This window comes from Amphiura filiformis, chromosome 19, assembly GCF_039555335.1.
Source record: "Amphiura filiformis chromosome 19, Afil_fr2py, whole genome shotgun sequence".
NCBI classification, from domain to species: domain Eukaryota; kingdom Metazoa; phylum Echinodermata; class Ophiuroidea; order Amphilepidida; family Amphiuridae; genus Amphiura; species Amphiura filiformis.
This window is the reverse complement of record NC_092646.1, coordinates 47316760-47343689: the sequence shown is the minus strand read 5'-3', so window position 1 is coordinate 47343689 and position 26930 is coordinate 47316760. Positions and strand designations below refer to the sequence as shown.

Sequence of the window (26930 nt, the reverse complement as noted above, 5' to 3'; positions counted from 1 at the left end):
GGCAGATTTGTTATAATTATCTATAATAAATTACTGAGTTTGGCGACTTGGTAAGGCTAAAAACTTCTCGTTTTACATTATTTCGAAAACGGATTTTTGCGTTATGTAGAGTAAAGTTGTCCGCACCCCAATAAAACGTCCAATTTTGTTTTTGTTTACGTTAAGGGTGTCAAATTATGTTAATTAGTTTCAAAGCCACTACCAGAGCACCTCCATGCTAAAACTTTTCACGCCAACACAATACACTAATGTGGACGTAGCCTGCGGTGTGAGGATATTATGCCTGTAGTCTCAACTATTACATGACACAGTAGAAGTATGCCTGTAGTCTCAACTATTACATGACACAGTAGAAACTCAATTAACATCTATTGTTTATTCAACTAATTTATCAACATTAGCATGTATTCTGTGTTTTTATGGAGAACCTATAGTCAACAGTATGTTTGTTTATTGAATTAGTTTGTAAGTGAAACTTTTGAAGGACAAATTAATCAGGGTTGCCAAACCTGTTGGTAACCCAAATGGGTGACTTTTGAACAATTTCACTGAGACTTCCCATATGAACAGATCATGGTTAAGAAAAACACAGCTGCACAGTGGTAAGAGTACGACAAATTTATCCAATATGGGCTAACAAATAAAAAGTACAACAAATGCATAGAAATCTAAAATATCAGATCACCCAGCAGGCCACAGGGGGCCAAGAGGGATGTGAATAAAATTGTGTTCATCTGCTCAGTGATGTAGCCAGGACTTTTGCAGGAGGCGGGGCAGCAAGGTACATTTCAAGGTGGGGGACAAACTTGGATGAAAATGATAAAAAATGAGCTAAAAGGTACAACAAATTTGTCCAAAATGGGCTCAAAAGTACTGTAGAAACAAATGCATAAAAATCTTAAATATCAGAACCGCCAGCATCCCACAGGGGCAAGACTTCTCACAGTGGATATGATATGGTGGCAAGAAGACTTGCTTCGATCATGATCTAATTGCAATTTCAAGCCATTGATTTATATGGAAAAGATACTAAATATTATACTTCTAAGTTCTAAATGATAATCTCCTCTCATACCTTTAATCACATTAAATAAAACATTTACATGTACACAAAATATACAAAATTTACCACCGCGAAAGACTCTGACCGCGAAAGACGGGTGACCGCTAGTTATTGTAAATTTGACTCATAGTTTTCCATGCATTGGGAGCATTAATGATAGTATGCACGTATCGTTTGTAGTTAGTAACCTGACATTGAGCGATAGGGAATAGGGATGTGCATGGCAGATTTTGTCAGTTTAGTGATATCATTAAAAATATCAAGTTTCTTGATCATTTACCTTTAGTCAGGTGAATGGCAATCAGAGCAGTTGCAAAGCAAATTGACTTTGATTGGGGATGTTTAGAGGATGACTTTCAATTCGGATCAATCCACTCCATGTGTACAGAGCACATCTTGTGGCATCAGTTAAACCAGGGGTGTCTTTTCAGCTGATTTCCCCATTTTTTGTTGCCAAAATTTATATGTTTTCTTTTATTTTCAGCCAATAACCCTTTTGTTGTTGTAATTTTCCTATTTTTTTGGTCTGTGGCTTCTCACACCCCTGCTGAATAAATGCACATCGGACAAGAGAATGTTCAGGTTTTAACCGAAATTTAGGATTTTATTGTCCTCTGCACCTTCATTTTTTGACATTCAAAAGATTATGTGACTTTTCTTATATAGCCCAAAATGCCATAATCTTAAGAAGTGTCACATATTGTTGTGGTCAAGTTAAAAGAATTTTGATATACACTACATATGATGTGTGAAACTGGAAATTGTCCGAAGTGTTCCGGTCAGCCATATTAGTTGAACCGCTGTAATAAATTGACAATATCATCCCATTAGAGTCAAGATCACGTATTACCATGGTGATGACATTACTTGTTTCAATGTTTTCAGGTTTTTATCTGTCAGAGTGGATTATGAATTGATAACAAAATAAAAAAAAAAAAAAAAAATTGTTGTGTTGCCCTCAACCGTCCGGTCCTAAATCCTGAAAAATCAGGGTCTTAATTATTATTATTTTTTTTTTTGGAATGATGATTTTACAGATTTGTTCAAAAATCAATGTTTTTCACTTAAAATTAATATTATATTGAAAGACTAGTCTTTAATTGATGTCTAACAGGTATCCAGAAGTCAAAATTGACAAATGTCCCTAATTGAAGAAGCATTATTTAATATTTGAGGGATTTTTAAAATCTGAAGGTTAAAAAAAAAAGAAAAAAAAAAGAAAAAGAAATCCGACCGGCCGACCCAACTTTCCCATTTTCTCACTTGAGGGCAACACAACAATATTTTTTTTGGCCTAATGCGTAGGTGACTTTGGGTTGTCAGTTGTAGTCTAGTAACTTGTTGTGTTAGGAATCAAGTCAAGATGACAGCAGATGTCTCATATTATTTAGTGGAATACTTATTTTCTGTTGTAGTATAATGGGGGGGGGGTGTAGTATAGATCCAGGTGTACCACAAGACTAAATGTTATAATGGCTCAAACTGCATCTTGACAGGCAGATTGGTCCAGAAACATTCGGATCCGCGATAAGTTGTGGAGGTGGACGCTTATTGAACTATGAGACCTGGTTTGACTTAAACGTTTCTTTAAGGTAGAAGATGGAACAATAATATCAGTTCCAATGTTCAGCCTCACCTCTGATATAGACTTGAGTGTTCGAATCGTGGGGTGAATATGATGAAGAACTCAGTTTTTGTTTCATTTGATTGAAGCACAGTGGCGTGTCCAGTGGGGTGGCTTTGATCCTGGACACGCCAGTGAAACATGTTTTGGTCCATCCAAAGTTTGAAATCTGTGATGCATTCATTTGTGATGTGTTTCACGCCCGGGGTTTCACGCATATTAAAATACAATGTACTTCAACAGCCCAAATGCAATATGAAAGGTTTGAACCAATCAATGTCAAGATTATCAGAAGATTATTAAAGTGTCACTTAATAACTTAAAAGACAGAGCATGTCAGAACATTACAATATCTATCTTCTATATACAGCGGAGAGTGACATCACTTGATGTTTGACAAAATGCTACAAAATCAATTTTCCATTTATTTTTCACTTCTATTTCTTGCCCCAAATCAAACAGTTCCTGAAAGGTCTATGTCCTGAAATGACTATATCCATGTCACTAAAATCAATAAAATAGATAAGAATTTGATGAGTTTTTGTCATAAAATTGAAATTGATTTCCATGACAACTGACACATTGGGCTATTCCAGTTGAAATCCACACTCCCCATGTGGAAGATTTTGGAAATATCTTCCACAGGGGGAGTATGTTTTTTCAAATGTAATCGGTCAGGGTTTATCATTTTGAAACCCATACTCCCCCTGTATTGGGCTATTCCAGAAAATAGGTGCACACCCCCTATAGAGGAGTAAATTTTCAATCAAAGAAATGTCCGGATTTCCAAGTCTGCTTTCTGAAAACGACTGGATTTCCAGTTGCAAATGTAACTGGAAAAAGCTTGGAAATCCAATCAAATTAAGGAAAAATCACGGAAATGTTGAAAATGAGCTCTCAAAGTGAGGATTTCTGATTTTAAACTATTTTTCTGGCGGATTTTTTTGCCTTCGGGCACTTTAAAATCTGGATTTCCAACAGTCACGACTGGCCAAAAAGTCAGGATATCCGAACTCCTCTATAGGGGGTGTGCATCTATTTTCTGGAATAGCCCATTATGCCTATGGCTTTACCTACATCTTCCACAACTGGAGTGAGTATTTCAAATTGAAGATAAATATTTTCTATTCTATTCTAAACTCATACTCCCTCTGTGGAAGACTTTAGCTAAATCTTCCACAGGGGTAGTATTTACTTTAAATGGAATAGCCCATTTGACAAGATCACATCACAAATATTAAACAAAAGTGTGTTGACATTAGGATATTAGGAAGCACTGAATAACAAGAAAATTTCATTAAATGTTGTACTGGAGGCGGTCCCGGATCACACATGTCTTGGTTTGTACATGTGATACATTTATGAACATTTGGGAGAAATGCATTTGTCATATAGTTGATTGGAATTTCAGAAATGGATGCTGAAAAGGAAGGGGCTGTTCAGTTGAAATCCATACACCCCTATGGAAGACATGACCTCCGGCATGACCTTAATCTTGATTCCACACAGGGGGTGTAAATTACAAATGGGTTACCAGAATGGGTGACTAGATTTAAACTCTACACCCTGTGTGGGGGATTAAGGCCATGTCTTCCATAGGGTGTATGGATTTCAACTGAAATAGCCCAGTCATGGTTCATAGTGGATGCCTTGGTAACTGAATGATGAAAGTGGGTTTTATGTAGATGAACATTATTATCGGGAGTAGATTGTTTGGGAAAATATTTGGCAGATTGTTTTCTTTCATGTGTATTTTTTTAAAGTAAGAATTGACATTGCAAAATATAGTGAGTGTGTACATGATATTTAAATTTTTTGTAGAAGTTAAAACTGTTACAACGAAATTTGTTTACTCAGGTGACCTTTCAACACAAGGACTCTGTATCTTTTGCAAACTGATGGCATTGGTTTTATTGATCTGGGTTGTCACATGACCAGCTGGCGATGTAATGTGACAGAACAGGTTCATAAACCAGTGGTAGTTGGTGGCGGCCTTTGTCCTTAGTGAGCTGGGGTGGCGTTAGCTCTTGGCCAGAGCCCTCGGTGTACCCTTTAAGAAGATCCAGTGATCCACGAGTAAAATAAGCAAGTGAAGAAAATGTATAGTAAAACATGATATCACTACCAGTACTAAGCATGCTAAGGCAAAACTACATTTAGTCACCAACACATCTGTGCTCAGAAGTAACAGACCACTGCACTATCCCCTTGCCGAAGGCAAGGCACGCGAGCGAAGCGAGCCAGTGGCTCACCAACATCACAACAGGGCCACACTGCAGGAAAGACCACTGATGACCCCACCCCACTAACCGCGAAAGTCCACTAACCGACGCGCCAGCGGAGGGCTCTTGATTATTTGCTGTACATTTTACTGCTGCCAATAATGAGATTTTAATTGATTTTAATTGATGTTATTATTGCCAAATCCCGAAGCAATTATGTCTCAACAGGGGACCAGGTGACGTAATAATTTTGAGCGAGAGTGATATTTTCAAACTCCACCCATCACAGAACCAGACGACCCCACGCTGGTTTATACATCATCGGGTGATTATCTAATTAGCGCTATAAGCTTCTTGTAAACATGGTGAACATTTATATCTGTGGCCCTGAAAATTATGTGCCTAGTATAAAACACATACCACAGAAAGAATGTGTACTTCGATCCTCTGAATATTTTCTTCCCATAAGTTTTCTTTCTTCTTTTCGGTTATTTAGACCTGTATTATTAATGTTTGCAGTATCGAATATGTAGGCCTATACCTATGCGATTTACTGGTTTCGTATTTAACATTTCTACTGCGATACTGCCCTGGTTTTATACAATTAAAACATCGATGTTTTGTAAATATTTTAAACATATATATTTGACTCCGATTTGACAATTCAATTGATGAAAAAACAACGTGTTTTGCGTGTCAGTGTATTTAATTTACTTCTTGAATCAGAAGAAATCGAAAAATCGAAATAATATGGAGTTCAGACTTCACCCTTTTTCTGTTCTTACCATTTTATATTATCTCTTGAATCTTTTTCAAAAACCATGCTTACATTCAATATCTAGCTATTCATATAGTGATTAAAAAAACAATCACTATCTTTACATAATTTAAGTTTCTCTCGATTCCCAGGGTTCTACTGATTATCCTATAGCAAACACAAAATGTTTATAAACGTTACAGACATGGATAGGCCTATATAAGCATGCTTTGGTTTTTGTCGGCTTAATATAAACATGAAGATGAATACATTTTCCAAAGGTTTCTTTTTTAGAAAAAGACCAAACAAACAAAGAAAAATTACCTTTGTTATTGAAACGGCATGCCCTGTGCCCTTCATAAACCCAACATATTTAAATGTTTAAAAACGTTTTTGTCAAATGTTTTGTGTTTCGGGGATTTTGTGCCGGTGCCTGAGGTCTTGGGACAAATTATCTTATTATCATGAATTCATGATCATCGTGTTTGTATGGGCGGTCGAAGATCACAATAGGCCTATCATAAAAATATATTGGTCAAACAGTGGTCTTCTTTGCCAATTGTGAACGGATATTTGTTGTTTGTTTTAACACATAGTTATATTCATGCACCCATTGTTTGCAATATAGGTGTAAATTGTGGAAAGGAAAATCTCATTTCTTGTGACCCGAGTTCAGAGTAATTTGTATTTAAATCTCTAAGGTGAACTGGTACGAAAAGTATGATGTTTACGGTGATGCTTAAATTAGGCCTAATCTATTTCGAAAGTTGGGTCACACCGTCACACGCATCATGGCAGAATGTCAGAGCAGACGTTTTCCACGATGTTGCTGTGTCTGTGGAATTAACATCATTCAGACCAAATCATACACCAGTCTGATACCGCGCCAAAATATTCCAAATAATCAGCGTGATGAAGATCGAAAGAAGAAAGAGGGTATCCGTAATGACGTGGAATGTTTGCTGGAATGCATCATTGATACAACGAAATTTACAGTCATTTGCGATACATGCCATCGTCGAGTTAAGCGGATATTGGTTAAGAGAAGAGAGGCTGAAGATGATTACAAGCGGCTTCTGAAAGACTTCCGCAAGATTGCTGCTTCCACAGAAAAGGAGAATGACTTTCCCGGTGACTTACCGAAGACCCCAAAGAGAGCTGGTAGAGGCAGGAAAAGATCCTCTCATGGAACGCCAACAAAAACTTTTTCGCCCAAAACGGCTCCTCGTGTAAGAAAACGAATACTCGATTCCGAGGCAGGACAGGGGGGTCCATCGGCGTCGGATTGTTTAAATATGCCTACACCACCGCAATCCACATCACCGCCCTTGCATCATTTAGAAGGGATGACACCTGATGATGAAGTAAGTAGCTGTCTCTTTTATTATTGTAGAGAGTATACGCTGTATGCCGAACCCAATAAGCTCCAATATAGGTCTAATCTATTTCTGAATTTGAGATTAAAAAATTATGCGGACCGAGTGTCGAACCTGCATAGATCATGCAGAGATTGCTTAGGCGAAGTAAAATAAATAACTATGTACAACTGTATATCGTCCCCTCCCTCACCGATTTTTGGAGATTTTCATATATTTTCCTTTAGATTTTCTCCCATATTTTGTTTCACAATTGTTGAGATGAAAAGATGTGTTTCAGTTCTTGGTTATCATTTTGTAAACACATTGCAAACACTTTCGTGACACTAGGTATACAATGAATGTAGGGCTTTAGCGAAATAATAAAACACTTTAAATCTGACCAAGTTTATCCCGGGAGTTTATTTTTTTCTGATTATTTATTAGGCTACGAAATGATTAGCTTTAAAAATATAATTATGATATCGTTATTAACATCAACTGAAAAACGCTATTTTATGAAGCCTTTTAAAATTAAACTGTTCCGGGAAAGTCCCGGGATCCGCGGGCTGTCGTAATACCACGTGTTCAATGTATGTTCTGATTTGTACAAAAATGCGTCGAAAATTGAGGCGTTTTTGTGTTTCTAATATACATTTTTTGTTTACGATCGAGGAGTTTGTTTTTTAGGAACTAATCATGGTAGTATATATATTTTTTTTTTGACTGTCACCGTCAAAGATTCAAGTATCCAAAAACACGTCGGGTATGTTGAAGATTGTGATTGCATGGACAACAAGATCACGGTCACAGCAACAAAGTCCAGCAATGTCGAGCTTGGATAGTACTTGGATGGGTGACCAACATTTTACCTGTTCAAAATTTGACCTCGGGCTATTTGTTTTTTCTTCCCATCAGAATATTCAATCAAAGTGAATATTTAATAAAACTATCCACCAGAGAAGCCCATAACATGTTTTTGTCTCTTTTTTTTTCTTATTCCGACTGAATCTAAATTTTATTTAAAAAATACCGGTACATAACAAATTGTTGCTCATTTGTCGCACCACGGGTCATGTCACCGAGTTTTTTTCTTTGTGTGGCAGAGCGTACAATGTTTAATATGTAAAATAAAAATTCCTTTAAAAAGGAATGGGCGTCCAATGTGAGCCTGGATGCCGGCGCGGATGACATGATCGAGCCGGCAACTTGTGAAACCGCCCGGCCGTATGGCATTTTCCAATATAGTCAGTTAGTTTTGTGGGGTTCATTATCGAACCCCAGCGGTTTTAGCTTGTATTTATATTATTTATCAACATAGGCCTATTTGTTTGTGATATTTCAAGCGTTTTAAAATTTCAAAACAATCCCATTCAATTACACGGTTGACGATGAAAATTTACTGAATTTAGAGAATGCAATGCCGCCACCACCTGCTGGATGCTGTAAGGCCAAAAAAAAATGTTTGGTTGCCCTTCCGAGACAAAAACATGAAGGGTCGGTAGGTCGATCTTTTTTTCTTCTTTTTTTTCGTGGACTCTTCCACGATTTTTCCTCGATTTTGAAAAGGCTAGTATTGACAAATGCTTCATCATTTTATGGAAATTTTTTTGTGTGTTTTCGGACTGGATTTAAATGAAATACTTCTTGTTTTCAATCAAATATGCATTTAATAAATAAAATGAGTGATTAAACAAATATAAAAGTCCTTGATTCTGTCCAAATTTATGGTTTCTTCTACGAAATGTAATGATGTAGGCTATTATTACTTGATTTCATTCAAATGGAATGATTGGAGACACTTTTTCTGTCATCGGGTATGGCACTTGTTTCAATCACGAAAAAAAACCTATGTCAGATAAAAGTAGGCCTATAAGTATTAATAGTGTGTCAGATAAACTATGGCAGATTACGTTAACTCCCGTTTTTATGTGTTGGCAAAACCTTTGCATTGAAATTTTACACAGAAACGAATAGTAAATTTGTTACAAAATTAACAAATAATAAGGGCCTCCACTCACCAAATTACAGCGCTTTGAGCCCTCTAAGATCTGCAGAAAGGCGCTTTATAAATCCAAAATATAATTTATTATTATTATTTATCATTTTATTTATCAATTCAGCTCAGACGGACCATCGTATCTATACTATTTCCATGGACGGAGACCCGACAAAAAAAACATAACTTGTAAACTCCATTTCAATATTACCGAAATTGTATAGGCTTACTGGGAACCAGGCGCTGGGGAGAGATAATTATAATTAATTATAGTATAATTATACATGTAGTATTATTTTAATGCTTTGATATGATTGTTACCACTGACGGTTCTTTAAATTGGAGCTGTCAGGCGGCGGAGCTCTGTCCAATCTTTTCAGTAAAGCTTTATTTTATAGAACTAGCTAAATGCAGTTCATACATTGACAACATGCATGGTCAATGTACGCAGTTGTCTAGTTACGGGCCTTCATGCATTTCTTTGAAAAATCGTATACATAGACAGTAGGCCTACATCTAATTTCCATATTTGCATTGGTATAATACTTCACTAGCTTTGATTTCTTTTAAGAACAACACAGTATCACAGAGGTATAGGAATACGTATACATAGTCATGAAATTAATTTAAAAAATGTCTTTAAAAGGGGGACTTGAAAGACTTTTTTGGGTCTTGAAACTACGAACCGTGATTGGGCAGATGTTACTCTGCTTTATTTTCTAATGTTGCTACTAATTGCATTATACACCGTAATATTTACAGGTACCTTGTCAGGTCTTGCGGAACTCCAACACTCTTTCATCATCCACCGTGCTCCAGTCTCCACCGATTCCAGGGACAGGTCCACCCCTTCTAGCAGCGGTAATGATGTTTTCTGAATTATCACGCTACTAACTTATTTTTTGTTTATAATAATATAGTCAGCCGCCCGGCACCTACCTTTTTCCGAATTAATACGGTACGGTTTCACCAGGTACCCAACTCAACACATAGATGGCATGCGTGTTACCAAATCTTTCAAAGACCCCGTTTGCAATGATTTTCATCAAATTGCCCCCCCCATTTTCATGCAAACTCGAGGACAAAATTTAGCCAAAAATACCCCATTTCAATGTATAACCCATTTCAATGACACTCAATTTTGACATAAAATTACAGGATTTTCCGAAGTAGCCTATACCTCTTGTATCCAAATTTCGAGGACAATGAGAATTATAAATATCTACTATTTTGCAGGATACCCCCTATTTCGCAGATTTCGCAGTTCTAATGTCCCCCTTTTCCCGATATTTGGTAATTGGGGGGCGACGAACTTTAGTAGTCAAATAAAATATGTTTTGGTTAAACCAACTGTATACGGTATACATCGCTCAAATTTGGGCATTTTCTTTTCAAATTTATCATGTTTATAGAGATCACATTCGCATTCACAAGTTCTAGCAAAACACAATTTTCAACACAAAAATAGTTAATATTGTAATATTCTAAAATGTCTCATTTTTGGGTTTGTACAGGTTGAAGTACATCATACACGCACTGGGGCGTCACACAAAACGCAAGCACCGGAAGAATGGACCCCAGTACTTGAAGCCCTCTGTTTCAATCAAGCCAAAGCAGTTGTAGAAGCTGCCAAACTGACGGAAATCAAAGCGGCTGTTCTGTCAAACATAATGACAGACATAGAGAGAGAATGTACGTCCATGTGCTCAAAAGAAAGCAACTCTCTATTCAAGTTATCTAAAGCAGAAGACTTAAAGAAATTTTCTGCCGTAAAACAGGAAGAGGAATTAACTGTGAAAGCTCCAATGTTACTCACATTTCTCAAAACTGCTGCAACAAATACGAGTATATCTAGGAATAAGCTGAAAACAGAATCATCTTTGATCCATGGCATAACTGCTGCAGCTGGGACGCTACTTTATTGTAGGTCGCAACTAATGAACGCACATCAGACCATAACGGCTCTTCAACTGCATGCAGGAGGAGCCTCAAACAAAACAATGGATCGGTTGCATAAAAGGTACATGTGCGTACCCGCACAGAATGTTACTGGTCTTCAGGACCAGTTCGCAAGTACATTCGACAAAGATGTTAGAGAGTGGGAGGCGACAATGCTGCATGAACGTCAACTTGAGAATGAATACAGGGCCGTCTTGGAAACTGCCGACAACAACGAGGCCAAACGTCGGCTGGATAAGCTCAACAAGACAAGACATAAAGGGTACGCTCTTGTTGGCGACAACGTAGACATAAGGGTAAGAATATTGGCTATACTGTAATTACAAATTAAAGTCCAACAAAACACCATTCTGAACAATCGAAAGTAGCACTGATCCTGATGAAGCCGCACCATAAAAATAGTAGGCCTATTTAAAGACTCTAGTAAGTTCCTATATATAGGAAACACCGATTATGTTTTACGACGATTCAAATGGTCAACACGTTTTTGGGAATTCAACTTTAAAAAAACTGGGAGTGAATAAGCTCAGGACGTAGAGGATTGGGCTAATGGACTGATTTCATTTCATGCTTTCTCTGCCTTGTATTATTCCAAAGAAACTCAAAAACGAGTTTCACAATCCTTTTCAAATCGCTCAGTCGCAACATTTTGTGTGCAGTAAATAAATAAAGCCACAGAATTACATGATAGGTCCACTGGAAAACGTAAAATATGTAGGCCTACGCCTATAAATTAAGTGTACTATTTTCTATATGATCACAGGTCCATCCAAGATACATGGGCATTGGGAAACAAACCAAGGACTTACATATGTTCAATATGATAGCTGTTGAAAGTCGAATAAACGCACATCATCTACCAAACGACAGACCAGTGGCAAATTTCGCTGAATTTAATAAGCGGGAACTTCTCCCTAATGCCCAGGACAATGCAGAACTGAGACAGAATTGGATTATCCTCGTAGGACGTGTCCTTATCCGCCATATGCCTTGTTTGGCTGAAATAATGAAACCCCATATACCCACCATCATTGAACATGAGCGCATGGAGGAGATGAAGAAGAAGAACAAAGTGGTAAGTAAACGTGATAATATAAACGATTACATAGGGCAGGTAATTATTGTGCTTAGTTTTGCTTCAAATTCTTGTCAACTGGTATTTTTTGTTTTGTTTCATTTGACATGCATAGGTCGTCACATACTAACCCAGTATTCACATGCAAAGAGACAAAATATAAATAGGCCTAATCGGCGCGTCATGATAACGGGACAGATACAATGCATGCATGCAAAGAATCTGAATCATAAGCTGCCGATTGTTCTCGCCAACAATGTTTCAAATAGTAAATTATTCATTGATAATTCTGGACATTATATATATAGTATTTCTCAAGCCATTTGTTGTATGATTACCTTTCATAATTTGCTGCAGGTTAACCTTGGCGTGTTGATGAAGAACGAAAGCACCACAGAAGGAATGAAAGACATAACTGCCACCGAGCACACTTTTGTTCCAGGCCACAGCCTAGATGACCTCAGCCTAGCTGACCTCATTAGATTATTGGCGTTCGGGGATCAGAAGACTGTAGAGCGGATGGACAAGGCTCTTGAAGATGTCAGGAATTCGAAGACCCCCAGCAAACGGCAGGAAGGGCTCATGCCAGTGTTTGGAGACTTCCATCTCCTTGGAAATTATTATCAGGCAAGACGCAGACTTTACTTGAATCGACTTAAAATTATATAGTGATTTATCATGTTTTTAGCTAAGTACATAATTGCTTACGAAGTTCAAATTACAAAGAAATGATTATTACTTGGGTGCCAACTCTCATATTTGGTAAGCAAGTGAGTGACATGTTGAGTAAAAAAATGGCAGCACCAGGGTTTTTTTCGGGGGGGGGGGGGTTCTGGGGGGGGAAAAAGTGCATATTTGTGTTATTTTGGTTAAAAGTGGGAGGATCTGAGGCAAGAAACTATTTCAGGGGGTGCCAATGTCCTCCTGGGCACCCTCCCCTGTAGTGCCGCCACTGCAAATAAGTGTTTTATATTGGTGATAATAACTTCTGGGTAACCAACTAAATTGATCCTCTACAGGGGATCTTAGCAGGTGTCAAAGGTTAATTGGGGTAAAATTTCCAAATTGCGTGATTCTTTTTTTAATCCCCAACAAAGTACCGTAATCCTCTGGACATTCAGAAAAAGGATATAGTAGTTTGACCTACCTGTGACGTACGGTTCTTGAGTATTAGCAAAAGGTCAAATGTCAAATTGACCTCCACATGGATCAACATCGTAACATGCTCCGATTCACTAAAGATTTTAGGACTAAAATATATTTTCTCTCTTTGTATGTTTGTTACAGGCAATTTGGAAGAAGTGCTTTACCAAGAGCTCTGTAGGAGATGTCGGGACAATGTCCTCCGCTAAAACCCTTCTTCAAACTAAGAACGTGCCAGACATAAATCCTCTTCAAGACATGAATGCTAGTAAAGCATTCCTGGACAAATACACTGACGCATTGGTTTTAACAGCAGCATCGTCATTCTTTGGCATGGATAAGGTTACCGACCAACCAACGAAGAATTGTTACAATCCCTCTATCCATGCTAATCACCTTCAATACACACAAAGCGTTCTTGGCGAGTTTGTGGATAAATACGCTCTACCTTCAGAAGAGGATATGACATCAGCGGCTGTCATCAAATGTCCTATGTGCAAGAAGCAGATGAAGGAGATGGAACCTCTTCGGAAGCATATCAAAGAGAAACATCAACGCGATCCATCCATCAAAGATTCACATGATGCTGTGTACGCTTATAGTTGTGCAACACTTAGTATGTGCATGCTGGCCAAGGAGTTTGATGATGGCAGACAACTCGGAGACGGGCCAAGACTGCTCCGAACTTTGAAGTACATGCTTCTGTATTTCCGGTCAACAGGGAAGACTAAATATTCACTGCAAGTTCTACGGCATTTGGCACAGATAAAGTGCTTCCTCACACCGCAAGAAGCAGAACATGCTACCTGGGATCGGTTTGTGAATTGCAAGGGAAGAATAGATTCAAACAAGGAGATGGACAGAACAATAGAGCATGAGAACAGAATCTTCAAGACTCAAGCAAGGCATCTGCATGGGCAAGTGCAGCAGCGGACTGTTGACCGAATAAGTAAATCTTGTCAGCACATTGACAAGGTACTGATCATGCAGGACAAAGCAACCAAACGTAGGTCATCATCGGGAAAGCGAAGACAGCCTGATCAGGATGAAGACGTTGTCCAGTTGGTTGACCACATGAAGCAGGAAAGAATTTTGAAGTCAACAGTCAAGGTCGTTTCCACCAAGCTTTTCCTGGTTTCACTAGAGGTTATGTCATAAGCGTAGACCATCGCAACTTGCACAACTGGATGACTTCGTCGCTTGGAGAACTTTCCAGGAAGCACAAATTCTTACCACCGAGATAGGGTGACCGTAATTTCTCAAATATGAATAACTATATTGTATATAGTAGAGTATGAGCTATGATGCCAAATATCACGAACTGTTTCAGCACTTAAGGAGTGCTACCGATTCCACATTTCAACATCGCGCGATGAAATTTAGATGTACTATACAACGATGTATAGCGGTATCACGGCCGCGATGTGGAGTCTGCATCGGGCATAAAGGTCATTCTGACGATCTTGATTTACAGCAGCCAATCACAAGCGTCCACGGGCCAGAGAGAGTGAAAAAGTTGAACGAAAATCAACTTTTATCGCCGATGAAAATTAAACCACGCGATTATAATTTTCAACGCCGTTCGTAAAAGCATATACGGTAGCTCAAATTTCATCACGACTGCGATTCTGAATCGGCCTTCATTCCTTACATATTCATAGTTATTCATGTTAATTCAAAGGTCTACATCTGACGTCTCTGAGAACAGCTTTTCAATTCATGAGAATATTTGAAAATAATGTTGATGAAGTAAATAAACGATTGACATGCCTAACTTCCGTTGAATTTCTTCTTTTTTTTTGTTCTTTTTTTTTTGTAAGAACATCGTAAAGGAGAAAACTATTTTACAGATAATAAAGTTCAAATGAACATACGCCAACTCATATGTAAAGATGAACAATATTATGTTGAAGTATACGTTCATGATATCCCACTGATATGACGGATATCAGATTTGTAAATTAACCAAGTTATTTGCACAGAAAACCAGAACACGCATGTTGTAACCTTATGTGCATTGCAAATTCAAACGAACATTACACCAATGAACTGCGTATTTATATCGGATATGAAGATGACGTATGTATAATCTGACGTTTGGACATCACCTTCCTATTTTTAAGAACACACCTCAGCAAACACACAAGTTTGACAAGAAAGGTTTAAATGTCCGGTTATATACAGGGTATATGACAACGTTTTATCGTGGTTTTATTAATATTCACAAACATTTTGATGCAAAACATTACAAGCGAATGTTACGTACGTATGTTGACAAAATATTTTGCACAGATCTTTGCCCGAATTATTTAACAATAATGTTTTTAAAATATATTCATGATCTTTATACATCTGCAGGGTGTATCAAATTGATTGGTACCCACCAGCTTTGTTGTCTACTGAAGTGCATGCTTATTTCAAATTCACAATCGGATCCTCTTGAAACGAGTTACAAATTATTGTTTAATGAGCTTTTATAACCTAAAAAAAAAAAAAAAAAGGCGGATGTTATACTGCATTCTGATTTCCATTCGTATCCATGCTCACTGGATATTGATGGGTACCAATCATTTTGATACACCCTGTATACCGGTACCTCGGCATTTAAATGTTATAAACATGTGTTGAATAAGCATTTTAAGCTCATTGTGTTTGCTAAGACTGTACTATACATGTATATAGGCATGATTATTTGTTAAGAAGTTCAGAAGAACATGTTTAAACATTTTTAAAAGTTTTTCACAGATAACGTACACGCGTAAGTATATACTACTTACATTGTATCATGTGGTCTAACTAATCAAGTATACCTTGTATTTGGAGCAAATTTGACCAGGATCTAATCAAATCAATATACATTTAAATAACATGTAGGCCTATTATGATTAACAATTGGTTGGTTTTTTTAGCGGGTTCGCCGCCGACAAGTTTAGACCAGTCAAGCTTTCGTCAGGAGTAGCTGACTTCTTCGGGACAAATAAGTATACATTTTCTGTTGACAAGGGGCACTCTTATTAGTGAACGGCTCTTTTCAGAGCCACCAAACCTTCAAATTTAGCAGATAGGCCAGATCTGCTTGTTCTCTATTGGCAAGGGGTAGTCTTCAGTGAACGGCTCAGCAGGCGAGTATAAAGTTAAGGCACGTTTATGTACATAACATGTATAAATTACGAACATGTAGGAATAGGAAACTTTAAAAACATGTATGACAGAGGATTATTGTTATATAAAGTAGCCTAGATATTTTATAAACAGTCAGTCTACATTATAATATAACATTTAACATTTAACACGGTGATCTGAAATTCAAGGAAGGAACGAAATCAAAAGTTGCACGGTGAATGGACTCATGCTTGTCAATGGCAATTATTTGCTTGATAAAACCAGTACCTTTTTACTTACTAATTTCGTCCAATTATTATCGGGTTTGACTACATCAGATCTGAAGACTGGAAAAGAGACTACAAAATAAAGTCCTTTTGATCTGATCATATATATCCTATAAAGCAGTATACAGACTTTTCATTGTACGTACAATATTGTATGTACGTTATTTAATCTATTGCCATTCTATTTCCAGTAATGTTTAAGTTCTAACGAATATTTGATGACGTAAACTCGATAATATATTTCTGCTAGATATTGTATGTAACATATTATCGATTTTTCGTCATCAAACATTCGTTAGAACTGAAACATTACTGGAAATAGAATGGCAATAGATTAAATAACGTATACATATTGTACATACAATATACTCGGAGTCTGTTTACGACTTAACAATGCCAAACAATGGTTGACATGGTTTGACCCTACTAATAAGTGCTTTGTTGTACTTTTAAGATATCATACTAATAACAATTTGTTTTGGTTAGTAACTTTGTTAAACATGTTAAAAGGTGAAGTCATCCTTTGACTTCACAAAAAGAATTACAATACTATACCACCTTATATACAAATAAAATATACTGCGCCAATAAAGTATCAAAAAGTATTACGCTCAACTATATATTTTCAGTGTTTATATTAAGGTTATTAATTATTTTAAACTGTTGTGATTTGGTAGTTCACAGCATCTTGCGAATGGTAGTGAGCTTTGGCAAAAACTGCATTGCTCAATTCATAGCGAGTGTGTAGAAGAATTAAAATATCACAGATATACTTTTATATGTGCTGCGGTTCTTGAGTTACATTGTAAAGAGGGCTGAAACAACAACACTTTTGTAAAACGTACATAACCCATTAACAACAATAAATTAAGCAAGTTTGCAAAGTATACGATTTGTAGAATGAACTTTTGAAAACATCAAGGTGTTATTTTTAATAATATATTGTTCTAGATAATGAAAATCGATTTTTAGGTTGCTTCGACCAACAATACCTCGTCTACCCTTAAGGGATCTAAAATGAGCGTTTATTGCGTTTCGACAGTATTTTTTGTGGGACATTAGAGCACCTCAGACCTATCGAATTGCATTCTGAATACGAAGCATGTCTTTCTGATATCAAATAATTTTCATTTTTTGAAAATCACAATATAATACAAATTTTATGACAAATTATTAAAATTTGATATTTTTCAAATTTTGATATATAACAGTCCTCGAAGTAAATTATCTAAATCTAATGATATATTCTTAAAGTGTATGTAGCAGGGAGGAAAAGCCGACGGTCAATTGAAAATTTTGACCTTTCATATTGAAGATATGGATTTTTTTCCCAAAAGACCTTTTTATTTTGGTGTTTTGGGAAAAAAATCCATATCTTCAATATGAAAGGTCAAATTTTCAATTGATCGTCGGCTTTTCATCCCACCTACATACACTTCAAATATAAATCATCAGATTTATAAAGTTTACTTCGAGTACTGTTAAATATCAAAAATATCAATTTTGATGATTTGCCATAAAATGTGTATTACATTGCGAATTTCAAAAATCCAAATTATTTGATATCAGAAGGACATTCTTCGTATTCAGAATGCAATTCGATATTTCTGATGTGCTCTAATGTCCCACAAAAAATACTGTCCAAAGGTTCATACCCCAGCCCTTAAGTATAGGCTAATTGGAAATTCCATCATCCAGAAAACAAGCTGGGGACAGAGCTTTTTCCATTGCTGCTGCTCAATCTTGGAATAGGCTTCCTGCCACAATCAGAAATGCTCAAAACATAAAACAGTTTCAAAACAGCTCTGAAATCTCTAAATCTCATCTTTATACGCAGTAACTTTTTGTTTGTTTTCCGTAAACTCTTTGTACTTCTCATGATACATGTATGTCACCATCTTTTGTGTTTTGCTTATACCAGCGCTTTGAAACTTTCTGTAAAAGGCGCAAACGTTGTAGTATTGTACTATATAGGCTATACCTCGCAAAAATTAACGCAGCCGCATACATGGCATATAATGATATAAAGCTTCAGTATCTACAAGATTTTGACATAAAAGGAAGGAAGGTGTATTTACCATGTTTACTCACATTCTCATCAGTACCATATTTGACAAAATGTCGTTAAACATTAAACATTATAATAGCACAGTACATAGTGCTTTTAAAGAAAAATACCCGATTTTAAAAGTTTGCAAGCATTAGCACGTATAAAAAGCATCTCATTATCTTCGCACTTCACTGATTTTAAAAAATACAAATAGCTGCAATTTTTAAATTCGGGTATGTTTCTTTCAAACCACTGATGTGCTGTTAATAGGGCCTACTGAACGAAATTGAACGAATGGGGTATCAAATGCGATAAATTGTGCAGCACAGGATAAAATACAAAACTTGATGTGTTATGTGAATGTAGTTTGGAGATAAATTATGATATAGACTTCGTCAAGCAAACATTATTTTATACTTTGATCAGCTCGTAATCAACGACAGCGGGCTTTATAACATCGCGGATTAATATCAAAATATTTTATTTTGAGAATTTTCTTGTGACATCTCGCCAGAACCACCACGAATTAAAAATCCAAGTCCTATACTTTCTTTAACACAGAGACTTTAGATCACACAGGTCAATAGCACTCTTAACGTGGGTCTATACTTTTCGGCGAAGTGGTAAAAGCCTAACATTAATACGAGCTGATCAAACTAATATAGGCCTAACTAATCATGCCAATGATGATTTACATTAGGGCCAATAATATGCGGTTATTCGTTTTATACAATGTACAAAAAAAAATAAAAAACTGAATACCACATGTATGATCATGATACCACTGACTTTGTTTGAAAGTAAGATAACACATTTGAAATCAATTAAATATTGAGATCTTTAGAACGTACTTGTGATGGCCTGCATCAATTCTTTAAGTTTTTCATTAAGTCATTTATGTGTCGTCTAAATCCTCACTTGACGACGATATCAACCTTCGCTCATAATCCGAATCAGAATCATCATATTCACGTTCATAGTTTTCCTCTATCGCCTCTTCCTCTACACCACTATTATCGCTATCAGCATTGGATTCGGATATCTCCCCGTCTATATCTGCTTGCTGATCCTCTCTCAACTGATCTACAGCAGGGCAATGTTGAACAACATTTTGTACTAACGTCCATACCTTCAGTGCATGGTCTTCGTCATAAAATGGATATCTTTTATTAAACTGTTCCAAAGTAAGTTCGTAGTGGCAATCGCGTACAATATCATTCACAAAGGCTATGGGTATTCCCGATGCTATATCACTTCCAGCGAGGTACCGCGTTTGGTTGGAATCAAGAAAACGGTCCCGATATTCAAGAAGAGACGCGCGTAGATCTTCTCGTTGGTCTTCACTTACCAGACGTTCAGGAGGAGCGTGATAAGCAGTCCCCTTTTCTCCTAAGTGCTTCACCAGATCTGTTTCCTCTTGACTAACTGCAGGACATGTTGGTATCGTGCATGTGCAACTTGTGGCACATATGTCGCAGCATTGATGTTTGTTCCCTTCATCTGGACATTTTGCTGCACCAAATGAGTCCAACAGTTTCTGACGTCTACATACTTCCTTGTTTGCGACATATTGCTTCATGGACTCTTCGGTCTTAGTTCCTCGAAACATCCCTGGAAATGACAACAAAATGGCCACAGACTGCGTTCCGTCTCTCCCGCATCTGCCACTTTCCTGCATGTAGTCATCAACTGCCGAAGAAGGCCCTACGTGTATTATCGAGTTTACTCCTCTCACGTTTACCCCCATGCCAAAAGCTATTGTGGCGAATAGCATACGTATTGTTCCATCTGGCTTCTCGAAGTCTTCGACAATAAGTCTCTGAACATCCGGGTCAGTGCTGCCATGGTACATAGCAAAATGTTGACATTGCCTGCCCAGCGATGCATAAAAGATCGCGTACAAGTTAGTGCATTGATCATGCGACCGGCAATACACGATTGTGCGTGGCGTTTCTTGTTTCTTAGATTTGAGGCTGTCAATTAACCAATCAAACGTGTCGGGACCAGGTCTATTCGGTATGTTGACCACACAGTATTTAATATTTGGTCTGTCTGGTGATTCTTTGATTTCATAGACGTTCGCCAATGCCAGGCTCTTCAGCACGATTCCCTTTACTTTATCAGTTGCGGTGGCTGTCAGTGCTATAACCGGAACATGACTTGGTATAAATGCGCGTAGTTCGGCAAGCGCAGAATACTGTTCCCGAAAGGCTCGCGTCTTGTCGTCAGTGTGTCCCCTGCATAAAGGGAAATGAAGAAAATACAAAAAATTAATGGTAAAACAAATCAAATATTTTGAAATGCATTTTCATCGTGTTTGGTATACCAATAGGGGTGGTTTTGAAGTTGTTTCAGGTATAAACCTGGTGTCCCAAAAAAGGTTACATGTATAGATTTGTGAAAATAATCTAAAATATAAATATCCTTTTCATGACATAACCTATGTACGTACCCAAGTGAATGTCAAGTTCATAACCTACATACTTAGCCCGCATTCCAGGCAATCCTGAACAAGCACTTTACGTGACATAATGCAACATGAGGTTCATTATGACCGTTGCAGTCACCATGCATTTGGCGGGGCACTTGAGTAGGCCCAACCATAGCATGGTAGATGCAGCATATTATTCTGATAAACAAAGAATAACACTTGTTCAGTTTTATTTCAAGTTTTCAGTCAGAAATGTAAAAACAAACAGCAGCGATTTCAAGTCAACAAAATTCAAGCAATGTCTATGCAAAAGATTGTTATTCATTTCACTTCATTTCAGTTGATGACAGGAAATGAAGCGTGCAGAACTGCTTTCACCAAAAACGAGTTCTTTTCTAAAGACAATCTTCCTTCAATTTTTACCACCAAGAATCCAGAAGCTCTAAAACTGATTTATTTTCAGCGTACTTCAATAAGTTCAAAAAATAAAAACAAGAGAAACATAAAAATTAATAAAGAAAAAATCTTAAAATAAAGGTGTGATTGTGTTAAACTTTCGTTGTGCGATATTTTGATGGTTAGCCACTCTTGACACCCCTGTCATCTTGCGCTTATAAGTTAAGTTGCTTTTAAGGGATGGGGTATGAACGTTTGGACAGTATTAATTGTGAACATCAGACATATCGAACTGCATTCTTAAGAATTCTTCGTATTCAAAATGCAATTCGATATGTCTGATGTGCTCTAATGTCCCACAATAAATACTGTCCAAACGTTCATACCCCACCCCTTAAGATACGGAATTGAAACTTAGCAAACATTTACAAGGATGAATAATACCTGAAAAAATGACATTGTTTTGTTGTGCCATCACGAAATGCGATTCATTTTCTACGTGTAACCTTTTTTATGGGACACCTTATTTTAATGACCCCTTATCACCGGCGTGTGCAGGGCCTTTTCCGGGGGGGGGGGCTCCAGGGCGATTTCGAGAGTTATGCGGGGAGCTTGATGGCTAAAATCGCCAGAAAAACTTTGATTTTTAACAAAGTGCGGGGCTTCAGCCCACAAAGCTCACCCTGATGGACACGCCGAAATTGTCGAAGTAGGCCTATCATAAATAAAATAATGCTTTACGTCCAAGCTCACATTGGGCGCCCATTCCTTTTTTCAAGGAATTGTTATTCAACATCAGATGAAAAAGCAAATTGAACGTATTATAGTCCTGTAATGCACTTTAGGATAATATTATAATACTGACCCAGTGACCCTGCAGTATGGTTTTAATATACTTGCCTTATAATTCGGCTACATATGTGATGCGATCAAGGCAAATCAGTCGGAACTCGGCAATAATAATTTTTCAGTTTCCTATAGGATAGTAAAAAGCATTTACAAAGCTAGAATTTGCAGAAAACCCCATTGAAATTGAACAACCAGTTCCAACGATATGCGCAATTAATTAAAGAGTTTCCAAAACAGGATGAAACAAAAGGAAAAGTTTCCTTTGGCTATATCTCTAAATCAATATTTCCGAGTTCCGACTGATTTGGCTTGATCGCATCACATATAATAATCAAGCAAAATCAGTCGGGACTCGAAAATATTGATTTAGAGATATTTTGGGATATAACCAAACAGGAAATAATTCATATTCACAACAAAAAGTTCACTTACGTGAGCTTTCGGCTTGCGGTCGCTAAAGCCTTTTTCAAACTGACGTTATTGATCTTGATGAGTGTCACAATTCCTTTTGTTTCCTCTTGTTTTGTATTTGTAAACTCTTTAATTGCTCATATCTTTGGAACTGGTTGTTTAATTTCAATGGGGTTTGCTGCAAAATGCAGCTTTGTAAATGTTTTACTATCCTGTGAGAAACTAAAAAATTTTATATCTCCGAGTTCCGACTGATTTTGCTTGATCGCATCACATAATATATAATTATTATTTCAACGCCGTAAAACATTTTGGCGTACAATAGGCTTACCTGCATGCATTAGGCCTACATAATTTTCAGAAACCCTGTGATTGTATTCGGAGGTTTAAATAATAATGCAATAAATAAGTTACTAGTTTCGCGCCGCAAAAACTCAATCGGAGTTTTTGAGCACGTTACAGAAGCTCCCGATTTCTGATGTTTTTTTGCGCAAAATATTTAATTCTTTTATGAAAAATATTTATACGCTTGGGCTAATTGTATCATAAAACCCCATTTTTTATGCCAAAAACGTGTTTTAAACCCAGGATTTTAAAAATAATAATACTAATACAAAACATTTATATAGCGCAATATATCACAAGAATGATCCCAAAGCGCTTATACAAAGACAAACAATATAAAGATTTAACTTCAATCATCCTCGAGTATGATTCCTGAAGGGTCACTGGTTAAACTTGTGTAACTTGTTAAATATTTACCATTTCAAATAGCCATTACATATGCTTTTTGGACAAAACGGGTTAAAACCGACGCTGGAGGGGGGAGGGTAGGCCTACTTAATTGACATTTCTTGCCTTTTTGAATATCCTGCAAGTACTGATAATTTTGAAGTTATAAAATTCACTTGTAAAAGACGTTCAAAGAACGGTTTTTTTTAGGCCTACTCTGAACATCAATTGCGTTCATTACCATCAAAATGACGAACAATGGCAATTGTCGGCTATCATGCTTGTGTTTGAACTCGACATCCTGTCTCAAGTATCAAAAGAAAAAAAAACACCCAAAATTATTTCAAAATTTAGTGAAAAAGATAACAAAACTTTTAAGACCTAAAAACAATGTTTTTGCTTCTTCAAGGGTTCATACCACTAAATCCGCCTGTAAAGCAGTTTCGGCAAAAGTTTATCACGCCTATTTTATAGTCGTAACTTTGCATCACAATGGTGCAAAATCGGTAGGCCTTCAATATTAACGATTTTAGTGCTGAAAATCGTAGTTTAGGGCCCACTAGAACTTGTGAATGTGATCTCTGCAAATTTGAAAAGAAAACGTGACAATTTATGTTTACGATTGTTTGCTCATGAACACACGAGTTCAAAACGCAATTTGCAGTCGAATGTAGACTTAAAGTGTCATGCAGAATTTCAGGCCCGTACGCAGGATTTCATTTGGGGGGTGCTGATTTTGAAAAAGTGGACCTTTTTCCAAGGGGGGGGGGGCAATTTTGTTAAAAGTGGACAAAATTTGAACCTTTCTGGTCCAAAAAAGTGTAAAACACCTGATTTTTTGGCCCGCTACGCTCGCAAATTCTGAAATTTTGGGACCTTTTGTATACTTTTCCAAATTTGCGTCCTTTTGTATACTTTTCCAAATTTGCGTACGGGCCTGCATAATTTTGTTCTGATAGATGGGGGGGATAGATGATATCAAATAGGCCCTATATATTACATTATTATGTTTATGAATCCAATTGTGTGAAAATAATGGATCCAAAACAATGATACAATAATTGGATGCTTTACGCCAAATATTTATTGGTCTCGCCTAGAATTTTGAAATTGTACTCGACTACGTCTCGTCCAATATTTTAAAACTCATAGCTCGAGCCACCCCACCAACCGGCACCCCATAATGGGCCTTAGTTTCAGGACGACAAACGTTTTAGCCGATTTAGCACCCCAAAAGAGACCATTTTTGACATAAAAACCTGTTTTAGACTTTTTTGAAAAAATGCTTCCTTCACCCTAAAAAAGTGGTTTTAAATGTTCAGTTTCCTATACTTTTGTACATGAGAGACATTCTTCAAAGTTTTTTTATTGCCTACATGACCGAAATTGATATACATAAGGCGAAATATAAAAACAATAAAAACAATTCCCCCCCCCCTTTCGGGTATGTGGGAGGGGCCCACATGGGGCGGGGGTACTAATGTGCATGAAGAATACATTGTATGATAAGAGTAATTTGTAAAATTCGGTATGTTAAATAAACAGAGTGATGTCACTACAAATTGGGACTAAAATGGTAGGCCTATCCCAAGGGAAAAACATAGGCCTACATACACTCACCCACCCCCAACCACCCTTCCCCACCCCCAAGTCCACCCCGACAGCCACATACAGCCAAAGGATACAGCTAAGGTTAATATCAAACCTTTTGCTTCCATTTAGTCTTAAACAACATGACTTGATATTAGAGTATACATACGACATCAGTACAGCATCATCTCAAACGTCATCGTTCATTAATATACATTACATACATTACATACTTCTTTACTTGGAAAACATTCATTGAGGAAAAGGGATGCGTTATTGAACGCAAAACCCGACACAATCAGTATAATACCAGTAGTAGCGTGCTCGTCCGATAATGGACTAAAATTCATCAATTTTGGGCATGAAAAGGTGTTCTCAATAATATAAAAATTTGACAACATGCATGTTAAATGAGTACCATTTATCTAGCCGAGTCGTATAGTCAGGGTTCTAAGGAATTTTCATTTTAAAATTGGAGATTTCCTCAGATCCGGATACTTTCCGAGATTAAACAAAAATTAGGTCTTTTTGAGAAAAAAATCCATATCTTCAATATGAAATTATAAGGTCAAAATTGTCAATTGATCGTCGGCTTTTCCTTCCAGCTACATACACTTTAAGAATATCTCATTCGATTTATAAAATTTACTTCGAGGACCGTTATATATCAAAAATGTGATAATTTGTCATAAAATTGTATTATATCGTGAATTTCAAAAAAATGAAAATTATTTGATATCAGAAAGACATTCTTCGTATTCGGAATGCAATTCGATATGTCTGATGTGCTCTCATGTCCCACAAAAAATACTGTCGAAACGCTCATTTCAGATCCCTTGAGCAAAGATATCGTGAAATTTGAATTTGGTATTGGGTATACCAGGACGAAATTACAACACATTGTCTTATCTATTATATTGTCTATGGAACAATACACACATTCATCATGATCATGCATAACTCCAAAACGAAAAAGTTTGGGAATAAGCTTTTTTTTCGTGGATATCTACTGAAATATGTCTTCAAAAGAGGATGCTATGATAACGAAATACTCCTTTAAAGCCTAAATGTACGATTTCCGTCAAATTTTGATTTTGTTATTCTTTATTCATCATGTTGAAATAATATTAGTAATAACTGACGAGATGGATTGCTGTCCATTTTAGGTTGAAATAAAAAGCTAAAGTGAAAGAAATCCGTGAGGATTATCATAATTTTTAAATAATGATATTTGTTGAAATTTGCCGACAATTGGCCGATTCCATTTATGTGCAAGCTGGGACATGTGTAAACATTGCAAATATGCAAAAAAAATCAGGTTTGAAAAAAATTATCCAATTTCATAATATAAGATCGTACATTTATGGCTCTTAAGCTGCAATAGTCGCCATTTTGTTACATAAAGTTTCGCATCAGTTATCATGTTTCGAAGAAATTACAAGAGGTATTATAATTATACATTTGTACAACATAAAATCTTATAAAATGTATTACATACCATTTAGCTATGCAGTGACACTCATCCACAAAAAGACCACAAATAGAAGATCGAACTTCACGACTTGCTAGTAGTTCCTTTGCAGGCTTACTTGTCAATGTCTCTGGACTGGCAAAAACGAGTGAATAGTGTCCTTTCTTGATAAGAGACGAACATTTACTCCATTCCGATGGTTCGTTAACACTGTGAAGATGTGTTGAGGGTATTCCAATATTGTTCAGATATTTAACCTGGTCTTGAATTAATGCAACAATCGGGGATACTACAAAACCAACAGATCTCGACGTTGATGATTCACTTAAAAATCTAGACACAGAGGTGCACCGTGAAAAATCGTAGATTTACCATAGCCTGTTGGTAAATTTATAAACAAATCCCGTCCTTTTA

General features: G+C 36.8%; 3 protein-coding genes across 4 annotated transcripts in view; 2 read left to right on the top strand and 1 right to left on the bottom strand.

Annotated features, from left to right (window-relative positions):
• Positions 1 to 26930, top strand: part of LOC140141395 (uncharacterized) — a 226516-nt gene that overhangs the window by 86860 nt on the left and 112726 nt on the right. The gene's annotated exons all lie outside the window — the stretch shown is intronic.
• On the top strand, positions 5032 to 14355 carry LOC140141632 (uncharacterized). Its single transcript, XM_072163542.1, has 6 exons — positions 5032 to 7030; positions 9783 to 9881; positions 10535 to 11275; positions 11743 to 12054; positions 12412 to 12681; positions 13342 to 14355. The coding sequence occupies exons 1-6, from the start codon at positions 6458 to 6460 to the stop codon at positions 14353 to 14355; spliced, it is 3009 nt and encodes a 1002-aa protein (XP_072019643.1). The 5' UTR covers positions 5032 to 6457.
• On the bottom strand, positions 19422 to 26860 carry LOC140141630 (uncharacterized; the record flags this gene model as incomplete). The annotated part of the gene is made up of 2 exons (XM_072163541.1): positions 19422 to 20873; positions 26544 to 26860. Coding segments are annotated over 2 exons (1659 nt in total), but the record flags the coding sequence as incomplete, so codon positions are not given.